Source organism: Otolemur garnettii, unplaced genomic scaffold, assembly GCF_000181295.1.
Source record: "Otolemur garnettii isolate 467f Iridium unplaced genomic scaffold, OtoGar3 scaffold00004, whole genome shotgun sequence".
Classification (NCBI taxonomy): Eukaryota; Metazoa; Chordata; class Mammalia; order Primates; family Galagidae; genus Otolemur; species Otolemur garnettii.
The window spans coordinates 11,276,581-11,289,763 of record NW_003852399.1 but is presented as its reverse complement, the minus strand read 5'-3'; the positions used below and the strand labels follow the sequence as shown (position 1 = coordinate 11,289,763).

Genomic DNA, 13,183 nt, shown 5'->3' with positions numbered 1-13,183 from the left:
TGCCAATTCCTTAGTTCTGGGGTAAAAATTTGTAAGAAAAATCAAGGAAATTAATAAAGAAAATAGTTAAGAATACTGTTGTGTTGTTATAGCCCCTTTCTTTCTCCCTTGTTCATTAAAGAAAATGCAATGTTCGCTAACTTGGTTTGTATGCTTTTGAGGCCGTTCAGGGGCAACAGGGATAGAAAGGCAGAGATGGAAAAGCCACGATGGGAAAATTACATGGAAAAGTGCTAAGATTTAGGAGAGCTCTTTTTTAAAGAAAAAAATGGAAATGGAAGGAATCAGGTGACTTTGGCGAGAGGATAACATGAGTGGCACAGGTGGGAAGGAGGATTTTCAGACATTTTCTGCGTAACACGTACTCACTTATACCTACACACTCTGCCTTGGAAGTAGCTGAAGGACAAAGTAACATCCAGCACTGCTTTTGCCATGTTTTTATTCCCCTTACCTACAAATACTGGGCCATGGGGGACCAAACCATATTTGGGTTATACTAGCAAAAGAAAAAAAAGAGAGGCATGAGAGACAATTCAAACCCTGTAATGTTTTGCATTTCTCACTAGAAAGGGAGTATCTCTACCTGTGACGTAGCTGTGGACAATTCTCATCGTCCACTCACACCTTACATTTCTCCAATGCTATGCAAAAACAGAAGAACGTGGTTGCCCTTATTAAAGTTTGTTTTTAGTTAAATTTTGAATATTTGCCAAATGTTTATGAAAAGCTATGGAAAGCTATTTTACAATGTACAATGTATCTATATACCTTTAAACTAGACATCAGAGAAAGAGAAAGGATTAAGAATCCTTTGATGCCATGATCACCATAAGAAACCTCCTGAACCAGGAACAGCTCTTGGCAAACTAATTCAACAAGAAATCAGAATACATTTTAGGATTTCTCTAGCACAAGATTATCTATTGCAGGGCATATTTACTCTGCCTCCCAAAATGTATTTTCTAAGATTCTGAAAAAACTCAGGTCAACAAATTATTTCGGTGGTCTCAGCTGAACTTCTCCTTGACATTGCTGTCCTCGATCTAAATATAGCTACTGTGTTTGCCAAGGCAAGCATGAGTTCCCCAAACACTGAGAGGGCAGGAAGGCTTTTCTTTGTACTGACAAATTGGCATCTGGGGGCTCTGCTGGCTTCTGTTTCTGCTACCTAAAGCCCTCACCTGCCTCAGAAAACACATCTGCCTTTTATCTTTGTTACTGTGATGAAGTGGGGATTGCTACACTTAGTAGGCAGGAGGAAGTCAAGCTGGAAAAACTGGGCACCAAGTTCATCGAGTTCTCCTAACATTTGTTGAGCAACTGCAATGTACCAGGACATGGGGACACAAATACAGATGGGTGTTCCCCCCAGAAAGAAAGGAGAAGGTTAAATAGGTTGGATGAGAAATTGAGATGAAAAAGAAAAAGGGAGGGCAAAGGAAAAAGGAGAGGAAGGTATGCAAAAAAAGATACGAAATAGAGAAAGACGTTGAAGACAGAGAAAAAGGAAAGAAAAGACTGCAAGAAAGGTGTGTGCAGAGAAAGAGTGGTCAGAAGTGTTTCCAGAAAGGCCAAGACAAAAACAATGCTGGGTTTTGGTGGCTCCAGTGTTATCATCTTTTAAAGAGGTTAACTGACCAAAAGGTTGCTCCATTTTCCGTGTTCAAAATCCGCACATAGAGAAGGTGGGAGCATATTGTGCTTTTGGAGTTACAAGGTACATAGAAAGATTGAGTCAGTAAGCTTATCATAGGATTTGCTCTTGGAAACCCTTCTCGGAAAAAAATAAATAAATAAACACTAGATTTACAGTAAGCATGTAATAAAAAAGGCAACGAGTGTCTCCTTTCTTTTTTATGCGATTTATAAGTGCTTTCTCCTTTCTGGGAAGGAAGTGTTTCTCCTGCACTGGTTGAGGCAATTCATCATGTTCAGTAAAGTCGGAGTGTCTGAAAGTACTCATTATGATGTCTCCTTGAGAAAAGGAAGGGTGAAAATGGTAGTTTAGAGCGGGAAAATGGTCTGTTGTTTATATTTGGTCCATCAAATTATTCAGTGGGGTTTTTTAAGTTTGAGAAACATTTTTAGCCCTTTTTTAAGTACGAGGATGAAAGTGGATGGTGTGCAGGTGCTTGCTGTCCTAGAGAGCTGGCTATTCCCAAGCTTCCTGGGGGCACTGGTTCCTAACCCCGGATCTCTCCAGCAGGTGTTATTTAAAGGTCAGTACCTCCATTGATAAAATACAGAAAGCTTACACCTGGTCACCACCTGAGAGATGCAGAGACAGGAGATGCTGGAAATGCCATCAATCATGATATTACAGTCACTTAAGACTCTCTGGGGCGAGAGGAAATTAGTGAGCCAAGCTCTGTTGTCCCATCTTTTCCTAGTGTGTTAACCACGGCTGAGAGTGAAGAGAATTGTATCTTTTGTCCAGCTGTGCTCAACACTAAAGCATTCAACACAATTAGGCTGGTGGGATCTGGTGCTGGGGAATTCGGTGTGCTGGGAGCTGGAGGGAGGCCATCAATTCATTTCACATATATTATTTCTTGGGAAACACAGCATAATTGAGGACAATTTTCCACCATGAATTGCATCATTAGCTAACACAGAGAAAGTGAAATGCTGTTAACTTTTCTTTTTCTTCTGCAAAGCTGATGAGCTGAAGAAAATAGAAATGAAAAGTTTAATGTAATTTTTTTCCCAAGGATATAGGTTGAAAATCAGAATCAAAACCACTTTTACACGGTGATAGAAATCCCACATTTTAATACGTTGCCATGCACAGAAGGAGTCAAGTAATGCTGAATACAAAATTGTCAAATATACAAAATGAGGAAGCAGAGTCTTCAAGCCCAATAGAGATCATGCTCACAGACACGAGGGGGCAAAAATCTGTACAGTTTCATTTTCATCAAGTTTAAAAGAGTCATGCCCCCCTCAACGCTTTTTGAGGACAACCCCCACACAGAAGGAACCATAAGAAAATAGAAAGGAGACCCAAGGAGAATCGGCAAGTTGATAGCTGCTTAAGAAATGGAAATCAGTGGTTCAAAATTGTGGTGCACAATAATTGTTATGTTTAGAGAAAAAAGTTTCTAAACATCTTATGCCCTGGGAACCCAGGAAACTAAAGTGAACAACCAACAGAAAAGGCACTCTTGTTTTACCACATAACTGGATTGTGTCTTAAGTCTAGTCCTAGCAGATTTCCTAGAGTGGAGAGAGAGAGAGAGAACTGACAGTTGTGGGAAATGAGAAAGGGAAATTCTTATTTAATTTACCACTCTTGGGAGACTAACAGCATTCAGTCTGCTGGTTTAACTACTTATTTAAGGAAGCTATAAAAATGTCTACCGTCTATGGAGGCTTCTGTTGGGAAGTGTGCTTTTCGGCCATGTTTGTCAGTGTTAGTGAAAGAGCAAGTGTTTTTCCCCATCAGATTTTCTCCCTCACACCCTAGAGGACGTTGGTCTCGGATTCAATTCTCATGGTGTGGTTTTTCTCCTTCTTACTTCCCTGGACCAGACATTAATATTCGGTAGTTAATCAAGGAAGTTCAGTGTGGCTCTCTGCTTCCTGTGACCCTCAATTTGTCAACTTCATCCTTTTGTTGGTCTTCTCCAAGCTGGGATTGGCAGGCTTTACCTGCACTAGGCCAAGTCTGAGCGTCTTTCCCTTGGTAGGTCATGGTGCTCTGTGCCTTTGGGAGATGGAGAAATGGAGATAAATGGACACTTGGCCTCGGACTCTGCAAACCGGCCCTCATCTGATGGTAAAGTGCTTGCGTGTGCAGGTGTGCCTGTGTGTGTCAAACGCTGATAGTTACTTCCTCCTGGTTTGTTCTTTCTCCTTCTAAATCCCAGAGTGGATGCTCAGTAATAATAGCTTTGAGGAGACAACCTCCAGTAAGGGAAAGGATCATTAAATAAAGCCCATAACCCAGCTCCCCATTGGTGGCCCTGGACACCTTCTTCCCTTAGGTCATTTCCGCCTCCCCCCAAAGCCCTCCCTGCTAAGGAGGGGCAGACAGCATCCTAAGCAGACAAGTCATAGCCCAGAGAGATCAGGCAATTTCTATCCCAGTATTCTTGAATTCAAAACATTTTTTTCCTTTTTATCAGAGCAGTATCAGTCTCTACAAAGTCCTAAGAATAACTCAAGTATAAAAACCACAACGGATCAATATTTTCTCTTCTCAGGTGCTTTTTACTGCTAATATGGAATTCTGTTACCGTATCGATCGTTTCTAAAATTTTGTGCAAAGCTATTTAATTTAGTGCTTAATAATATTAAATAATTAGATTTACTTAAACTACAGTAGTATGACTTCAGGACATAAGAGTTTCAGTGAAATTGGTTTCAAAACGTTGGTGCTGGCTTGGCTTTTCAGCACACTGGTTACTGCTGCGCCAGTCAGGACTGAGACAGCACAACGCCAGCAGCCTGGTGGGATTCAGCTCCTTGCAGCGGGAGCTTCTCTCACCAGTCAGAGCACGGGTCTTCTCAAGCATGGCCTGGTAGAGATAGCATTTTTCTACTGGTAGAAGAAAGGTACTGCTGGAGAAACCATTCAGAGTCCCCAGAGAGTCTTAGAATGGCTTATGTGTGAGTTTAAGCAAATGGTACCCCTCTGCCCCTAAGTGGGGCCCAATGCCCAGGAACAGTCTTCCCCTCCTGATGACCTGAGCTGTGAGTTGAATACGAATGAAAAAGACGAGGTTCTAGCATTGGAACACATATGCCCTCCCCCACCCCACATTCTCTTTAAGATTTCCACCTGCAGCCAGAGGCCTTTCTGATGAGAACTAGGCCACACACTTCAAAACCTCCACAGCTGATACGTGGGGAAACATCCTGGATCTTCTCTCAAATACTGTGTGTAGGGTCCAGACCGAGGGACTGTCAAACTGCCCCAGAGTCAGCAGGCAGCGCCAAGGCTATCAGATTAAATATGCTTAACTGCGGTGGGAAAAAAATACTGGAAATACATATGAAGAATTAGAATTGATTTAGGGGTCATAGAATCAAGGACCATAGCCATGGTCAAACTCCAAATCCTATTTTTTGAATTATATACTTGTATGGGGAATCTATACAGAGCTTTAAAAAGTGTCTTCACGGTGTGTATGCAAACTTAGAGGCCACGCAAACCTCTGAGGAGAGGGCAGAAGCCACCCTCGGTTTGGGGAATGGGACAGGTACTTGAAGCATTTACTGGCAAGCAATGTTTTCTTCAAAGTGATCTTCAAAACCCGGGCTAGAATCCTACACATGGTAGCTGTGCGTGCGCTAATGCGGCAAAGCCACCTGAAAACAACTGCTTGTTTCTTTTGATCCAAATGATTGAATTTTAAAAGGCTATAAACAATGTGGAAGGCGACCAGCAGAGTCTTCAGTGTTTTAATTGTCTTAGGTATCAGTATCTCCAGCTTTGGATGAATTTAATAGCATCCTTGTGGTTCTCATCAGTAGGGCTCTGTCTAACACTGCACATGAGGAGGCAGAAGGGCCTGGATTTAAGAGCCTTTCCAAGGCTCCTGGAAATATCTGAGGTTTGAAATCAATAACAGCCAAAACAAACCACTATCAAAACAAAACTCCCAAACTATTGGCTCCGAAATAGGAAAAGAATTTTAAGTATGATCAGAAATATTGTCTAACTATCCACAGTGCTTAATAATGCTGTGTCAGCTAGCCCATGGCAGTTCAACACAAGGCATGGGGTTATTTTTACATAAATAACATGATACTAAGATAATGCTGTTGGTGTTTTCTTGGGCTTGATATAATTGAGAGAGGAAGGCTCTGAAGTCAGAATGTCTGGGGTGCTTTAGGATTTTTAAATAGGTTAGATAGCAAATCAAACTTTAGTTTTACAAAGTTTTTATATCCTTTTTCTGCTGTTTCGTGGATGTCATTTTTCTGTCATTGTGCTGCTGGGCAAGAGGTCCAAAACTGGCCCCATGACTGATGGCACTTTCCCTGTACAATTGTCACTGGTAAATTTCACCCTAAAAATTTTTAGTTTTTAAAAACAGGGCTTGCTCCCTTCCCCCACCAATTTCCCTTGCAGAGCCCAGGTGATGGCTAGGGGCCAGCAGTATAATACCCTCCCCTTAGCCACCTTCCCAAACGAGGAGCATCTATTTTGTTCTTCTTAGTAAAGTGCGGAGGAACCTTTCTGTGGACATGGCCAGCTTTCCTTCCAGCATCCCACAACTGTTGAAAGAATGCTCCCTGTCCCTAGAGTCACAGAGCCAAAGGAGGTGAACACCAGCTCTTTCCTTGAAGCTATGCAGTGGTACCAGGAATCATGAACACTAATCATCCAGAATCTATGACATAACTCTCTGGCTTTAGAATTAGATGCTTATCTAAGTAGACTAAGGGACAGAACCTGGCTGTCTTTGAAATAGAGTCCCCAGGGGTGTCCTGAGAAAAAACATCTCCTGGCCTGCCCTCTTTCCTGAGAGCGGAAGGCCTCATTCTGACTAGAGCACTGCCCAGGCATCTCCAGGGGTGAAAAATCTATGCCCCACTGCTTCTGGGCAATAAGCTTTCACCCCCATCAAGCTTGAGGAGGAATTATTAGTCAGGACTGGGGAAAAGGTGATGCCTATGTTTTTCTGTTTGAGTTCTTTATAGAATGCTTGAAAGTTACCCACAGCCCTGTTCAAAGAAAAAGAAGTGGGGGAGAAAAAGCCCCACACAAAACAAAGCAAAAAAGTGGAGTGGGAGAGCTGCAGCAAAACAGCCTTTAAGCAATAAAGGAATTTATGTCATTTTTGAAGATTAGATTTTAAAAAATGAGTCAATGGCAGTTGGCAAGTCTAGTTGTCAAGTAACAAAATCACTCTAAAGAACGTACAGGAAAACACTGAAAAGAACGGCACTGCTAATGCCCTGGGAGGACGAGGGTCCGGGGAGACTGAAGGGCCACGGGGGTCTGGAAAACTTTCCTTCCTTGAGACTTACCGCTCCTATCCAAAATCAATTCTGTGACATTTTCAGACAGAGAAAACATTTGGGAGTAACAAGGGGCGGGGGAGCCATTCGAGGTTTTCCTCCTTGTTTAGATGCTAACATACGGTTGATCTTCGTTTTCCCCTGGAATATTAAAAATGGTAGAATTTCCTCAGAGCTAATGACTGCTGGTCTCTGTGCAACTGAGAAGTGACCCTGGAGAGAAATCTGGCACTTCTGCCTGGATTAGAGGTCGAAGTCAGACTTGCATGGATACACCTCACAGAGCCTGGGTGGGGACTTGGAGGTGCACTTGGAGGTTACCCATGAAGAAAGCGGACGGGATCTCTGTCCCCCAGGTCCATCTCATTCGTCTGAACTGCTCTGCTTTACAAGCTTGCAGAACGCTAATGCTCTGCATAGTCAGTTCTGGAACTGGAACAAGCTAATCCCTTTGGCACCATAGAGAGTCTGATAATTATTCCTTTCTGTTTCTTCCCAGGAGTGCTTTTCCTGCACAAGTGTGGGTGTCGGCCTTTTAATAAAAGGTAGCCCAGTTTAATAAAAGGAAAAGTTCAGCATCAACCAATCCCTCGCCCTCATCTCCCCATCTCTTGCTTCCTACTATGGGAAAGGCACCACAGCCATTTGTGATTTTCAGGGAGGTAAAATTTCATACCCACATCTTGGGAAGAAGGTAGCTAGCTCAGCTGGAAGTAACCCCGGGAAGTCATAGAGGATCACGGTGCTTAGGAGCCCAGGCTGCGAAGACAGCCATTTCTCCATTTAGCTGGTTTAGCCCCTAATGGCTCAGGTTTTATGCCATCATGTTTCCAAACTATCCCCCCAAATGATTTCAAACAAAAGTTGACAGTTTGGAAAACAGTAGTAGCTCATATGCAAATACGTGGTACGTGCCAGGCATTAAGGCATTTTTCAAATTTTGCTATTTTGCTTTCGCCTATCTCCCTCTTCAGCCATCATCTTTCAATAATTTTCCAATATTCCTTTGACTGAGAACCAAACAAAACAAAAAAAATTAAAAAAAACCTAAGAGACTCTACTTATTTAATTCTTCAGAATATTTTGCAAAGGCCAAAGCAAGTACCAATAAACCACCACCATTTGGTGAATGTGCAGTTTCCCAAGGGAGCCAGCAGTAGTCTCAGGATGTCCCTGCTAAACCAGTTCATTCTCAGCTACAATCTCTCCGCACCTGGCAGTGGTTCTGTAGGATTCATCAGGCTCGATTCTGTGTCCCCAGGACTAGTTACGGCATTAGAGCTTTAGAGAACCCAGCATAGTGATGAATAGCTGTGCCTGTATAAAGGATGGGAATCTGGGGGTGGGGGTAGATACCAAGGAAGGCAATTGAAAGCTGCTTTGGGAAGCTCTAACCAGCTCAGCCTGGGCCCTGGAAGGATGGGCTGTACATGAAAGGTGCGAATCTGTGGCTTGACACCTCTCTTGCTGTGTGTGGCCCACTCCCTGAGGATCTACCTGTGGCTGTGTGTGTTCTGGGTTACTCTGGCACAGGGTGGATGCCTGTATGAATTAAGTTTTCATTGTAGAAAAGGTGGGGTGATAGTGGTGATAACGTTTGGGAGGAGGAGACAGTTTCACAAGGACAGGGACAGCCTGCCTCATACACTGCTGTCACCCAGCACAGTGCTCGGCATGGTACCAGTAGGTGCTTAATAAAACAAAGGAAGAAGAGGAGGAAGCCCGCCTGCTGGAGCACCTCATGAGCTGGGCAGTGGAGACTGGAATGGTTCGTCCAGGGGTGGTGCTGGCAGCCAGGATTTGGCTGTCTAACTTCAGATTTGTAGAGCGTTACAGCCTGTTGGGGTCCTAGGGGTCTCAATGTCAACCTGGTGAAAGGCCAGAGCTTGGTGGTAAGTGAAAAACTCCTCTGAGTTCCCCAGGGAAGTCCCCTTCCCTGGCTCTACAGCCTGACAGGCTTGTGGTGAGTCATCCTGCTGGTGACTCACCCCAATTGCATTCGGATCTCTCTCTTCTTCCTGGTCAGGTTTCCACATCTCAGACAGAGGCGGTTTCCAATGGGCTGTGCGTTTACTGAGACCCCGAGGAGACAGACAACGATTTGTATCTGGAGACACCTGGAAGGTCGAGCTGGCTTGTGTGGGGAGTGTTCCAGAAGCTGTTACATACATTATAAAGAAAAGCCTCTGGTGCCTTTCAGTCCCAGGCTGGGACAGTGGCACACAGCACGGACTTGGCTAAGTTTTCAATTCAGCCAACTGTGTATTTTCCGAAATAAAAAATAAAACAAAGCTACAGCATTATGTGGGGTCAGTCAATATGAACATTTCTCTGATGGTCGAAGACAAGCAATAAATAACTGAGTTGACAGGTTTCCCAGGACTGTGCTTTGTTGTGAGGCCCAGTAAAAAAATAATTCATCATGGGTATAATCCCAGAAAGGATTAAAAGGGAGGCTCTATAACGAGGGAGGAGCCGCGTAGGGGACCTGACACTTTTCCTTCCCTAGGTACACAGTGGGGTCACTCAATACTTTCTTTCATCAGAGAACTGTGATTTAAACTTGACAGAAATTTTTTCCCAGTTCAAGTTCAAGTCAGACCACACAAGAAAACTGCATGTGTTGCCCTTACTGTCTACCCACCATGGTCTTTGATTAAAAGGCGGCTACCTCCTCCTTCTGTCTGGAAGAGCTCTTCTACAAAAGGAGAGAATATGTACATTAGCCAAATAGAAGCCTCCTGGGTTTGGGTGTATGTGCATATGGTAAATTGTGCCTGGGTACAAGGAGCCAGGAGCTCAGATATTACAATCACCGGGCCGCCTTTGGCATCCTTTGGTGCTGCAGTTACTCTAGTTGTTCAGTAAAGTGTCAAAAGGTGACGTCTAACAGTATTGTGGCCATATTTACATGAACCTAACCACAAACAACTAGGAATATGCTAGTAGTGAAGTTTGTCTTAGACAGTCTGAGCCAGAAAAAAAAAACAAACCAAGATATATAAAAGGAAAAAATACTTGGTTTCCTCACATGTGCTGTACGTGCTAATTCATCTCGGCATAGTGTTCTCATGTAAAGTGCTTAAGAGTTGGACAGAATACCTTTCGACATCATCACTAACATAATCGAGACAAGTTTACATTCCTACCAGGGCATAATATTGTGAACACTTCCACTGAGACTGCAGAACTGCTGTAATTTTTTTCTAAAACATCATGCCATCTGCACACATAATAAAAGAATCCAGTAGTCGCCATGCTGAACAGGACTTCTAGTGAAGGGCACAGACAGCTCCCCAAAGGGAGCTTGTGTTATGCACAGTGATGACAACTGGAAGCAATTTTCCAGCTAATGGTCTGCCAATGACCACTTGGAACAAGTTGGCACTGTATATTATGCACCTCATTTTAAAATCCACAGCAAACTAAGATTTTTCCAAAGCCCATAATCTTGACTGAATGGGTGTTTTTTCAGTTAATCCGGTTAATCTGTCAATGCTCCAAGGATATCTTCTGGCAGTGCCATGAGTTAGTCTTTCTGTGAGGAACGGGCCATGTTCGTATCAACTGGCAGGACAGCAGCTTGGAAGGTTAACCGTGTTTATGGAGAACCCTCGGCTGAGGCTGCAAGAAGAAAAAGGGGGAAATACGGTGAGTCCTTTCGTGCTTCCAGACACCGATAGGTAGCAATTACCTTATTCAAACAAACCCTAACACCCTTAGGTCAAAGTGAAAGCTCTAGCCTGCATAATGGTCCTAACTCCAGGAAGGATTTATGGCACTTTGTGGCACGGAATGACTTTTTTACCATCTGGTAAGGTGTGGGAGGTACAGGCAAAGCTGCCTGAAGGGAGGGCAAAACCAGAAACCTGCAGGTGGCATTCAGTCCTATGGCGGGCCGTGGTATGGGAAACCATTTCAGATATTAGGAGGGTTTTTGCATTTACTTGATCTTATGGAAGATCAGACTGGGGGTGGCATGAGGCATCTTTTTTTCGGTCTGGGGAGGAGTGCGTTTCATTCATTAGGAAGATTTCTTGGGATATAACCTAGCAGGAAATTTTGGGAACATTATGGCTGGAGTTCCTGAGTTTACTCTTTGAAAAGTCAAATTGGCTGAGGTTAGGGACTTGAAAGTTAAAATCTTTTGTTTTTAATTTCAGATTAACATGAGGGCACAAACAATTAGGTTACAATGTTTGTGTTTGTTAGGTAAAGTTCCTGTTGTAGTTGTGTCCTGCACCGAGGAGGTGCCATATGCCCTTACATTGTGCCGACTGGGTGGGAGCACATAAGTCCCTCTCCCTTCACCCCCTACAGCCTTCCTGCAACTTGAATTAAGTTTTTCTCTTGTGTGAGTATGTATTAGTTTGTCTACTGGCTTCATATTAGTATTGAGTATATTAGATACTTGCTTTTCCGTTCTTGTGATGTTTTACTAAGAAGAATGTATTTCAATTCCATCTTGGTTAATATAAAAGATATAAACTCTTTTTATTTCTTCATCTTTTTTATTACTGAATAGTATTCCATGATATATATATCAGTGGTATATATATACCACTGTTTATTAAACCATTCTTGGGCTGATGAGTACTTAGGTTGTTTCCACATCCTGGTGATTGTAAGTTGAAATCAACATCTAGTGCAGGTGTCCTTATGATAAAATGATTTTTTTTTTCTTCTGGGTAAATGCCTAGTAATGGGATTGTAGGATCAAATAGAAGGTCTATTTCAAGTTCTTTGAGGAGTCACCACACTTCTTTTCAAAAAGGCTGTATTAGCTAAAAGTCATTGGAATCTGACTAGAAGTTGAATTACTTGAATTGCAACCTTGCTTTCGGCCTTGGGAATGCTTTTACAGATACAGTTTTCTGATTTTTCTAATTTAAATTTTGATTGTCCGGTTATTTTCTCTGGATACTCTCCACAGTTTCTTATATATGGGTCCTTAAGAATTAATTATATGAATTTAATTGAGTATTTTCCTCAGAAAAATATCAGTATTAGTTTTATTTAATACCAAAACTATTGGCCAAGAAAAGGGAAGCCCAGCAGCGGTTCTTGATGTATAAGAAAAACAAAATCTATCTAGGTTTTCAAATCTAACTAGTTTTTTTTTTTTTTTGAGACCAAGTCTTACTTTGTCACCCTCTGTAGAGTGCTGTGGTGTCACAGCTCACAGCACCGTCCAACTCTTGGGCTCAAGTGATTCTCTTGCTTCAGCCTCCCAAGTAACTGAGACTATAGGTGCATACTATGATGCCTGGCTATTTTTAGAGATGGGGGTCTCACTCTTGCTCAGGCTAGTCTCGAATCTATGAGTTCAGGGAAATCCACCAGCTTGGCCTCCCTGAGTGCTGGGATTACAGGCATGAGCCACCGTGCCTGCGCTTCAAATCTAATTAGTTTTTAAACACATGAATGAATACACAATTTATAAGGAAATATTTCATTAGAACTTGTTCCTTTTGAGAAAATGCGAAAACAAAAGGTAATCTATAAGTGTATTAAATATCAAATAATAACATGCACTTCAGATAAGGCTGTAATAAAAGTGGCATATAATATATTGCTGATGGCATTGTAAGCTGGAAAAATAATATCAATTTACTTAAAATATTAATAACACATATGTCCTGACACAGTGATCTCATGCCTAAGAGTGTAGCCTAAAGAAATTAATCTTAAAAAATCAAAGATGCTATGTGCACAAATATGTAACCTGGAGGTTATTTATAATAGAGGAAAAATTGGTAACAAGCAGTCTCCTCTTGTTGAAAATTTAGGTTAAGTAAATTATGGCACATTAGCAAGACAGATGATTACATGGCCATTAAAAGAATACTAATTATGATGATTATGTAGCAACATGGAAAACATGATATGCTGCAATATAAAACTTCCACATATGCATGGAAAAGAACCGTAAGTGAAAATGAAAGCACTACGAGTTGTATTATTGTCATTGTAACACTTTGGAAAACAACAGCAACCATTAGGCTCACAGGGGTGCAGATCTGACCATGAGCATGGACCCACTAAAGCATCATGGCTGTTTTCACTCACTAATATTAATGGTGCCTTGAAAACAACTCCTTTGCAGTTTCATTAAGAGAAAACACTACAGTATTATTAAATGAGGCATAGAAACCAGTGTGGGTGATCATCTGTCCAGGTCAACCCACAAGGGAACAGCACAGCCTAG

General features: G+C 42.3%; 1 protein-coding gene across 1 annotated transcript in view; it reads right to left on the bottom strand.

Annotated features, from left to right (window-relative positions):
- Positions 1 to 9,980: 9,980 nt before the first annotated feature.
- SAMD12 (sterile alpha motif domain containing 12) overlaps positions 9,981 to 13,183 on the bottom strand; it is a 345,610-nt gene continuing 342,407 nt past the window's right edge. The window contains exon 5 of the mRNA XM_003782543.2: positions 9,981 to 10,599. Within this exon, the coding sequence (XP_003782591.1) occupies positions 10,577 to 10,599 (23 nt within the window). The 3' untranslated portion in view covers positions 9,981 to 10,576. The remainder of the gene's footprint in view (positions 10,600 to 13,183) is intronic.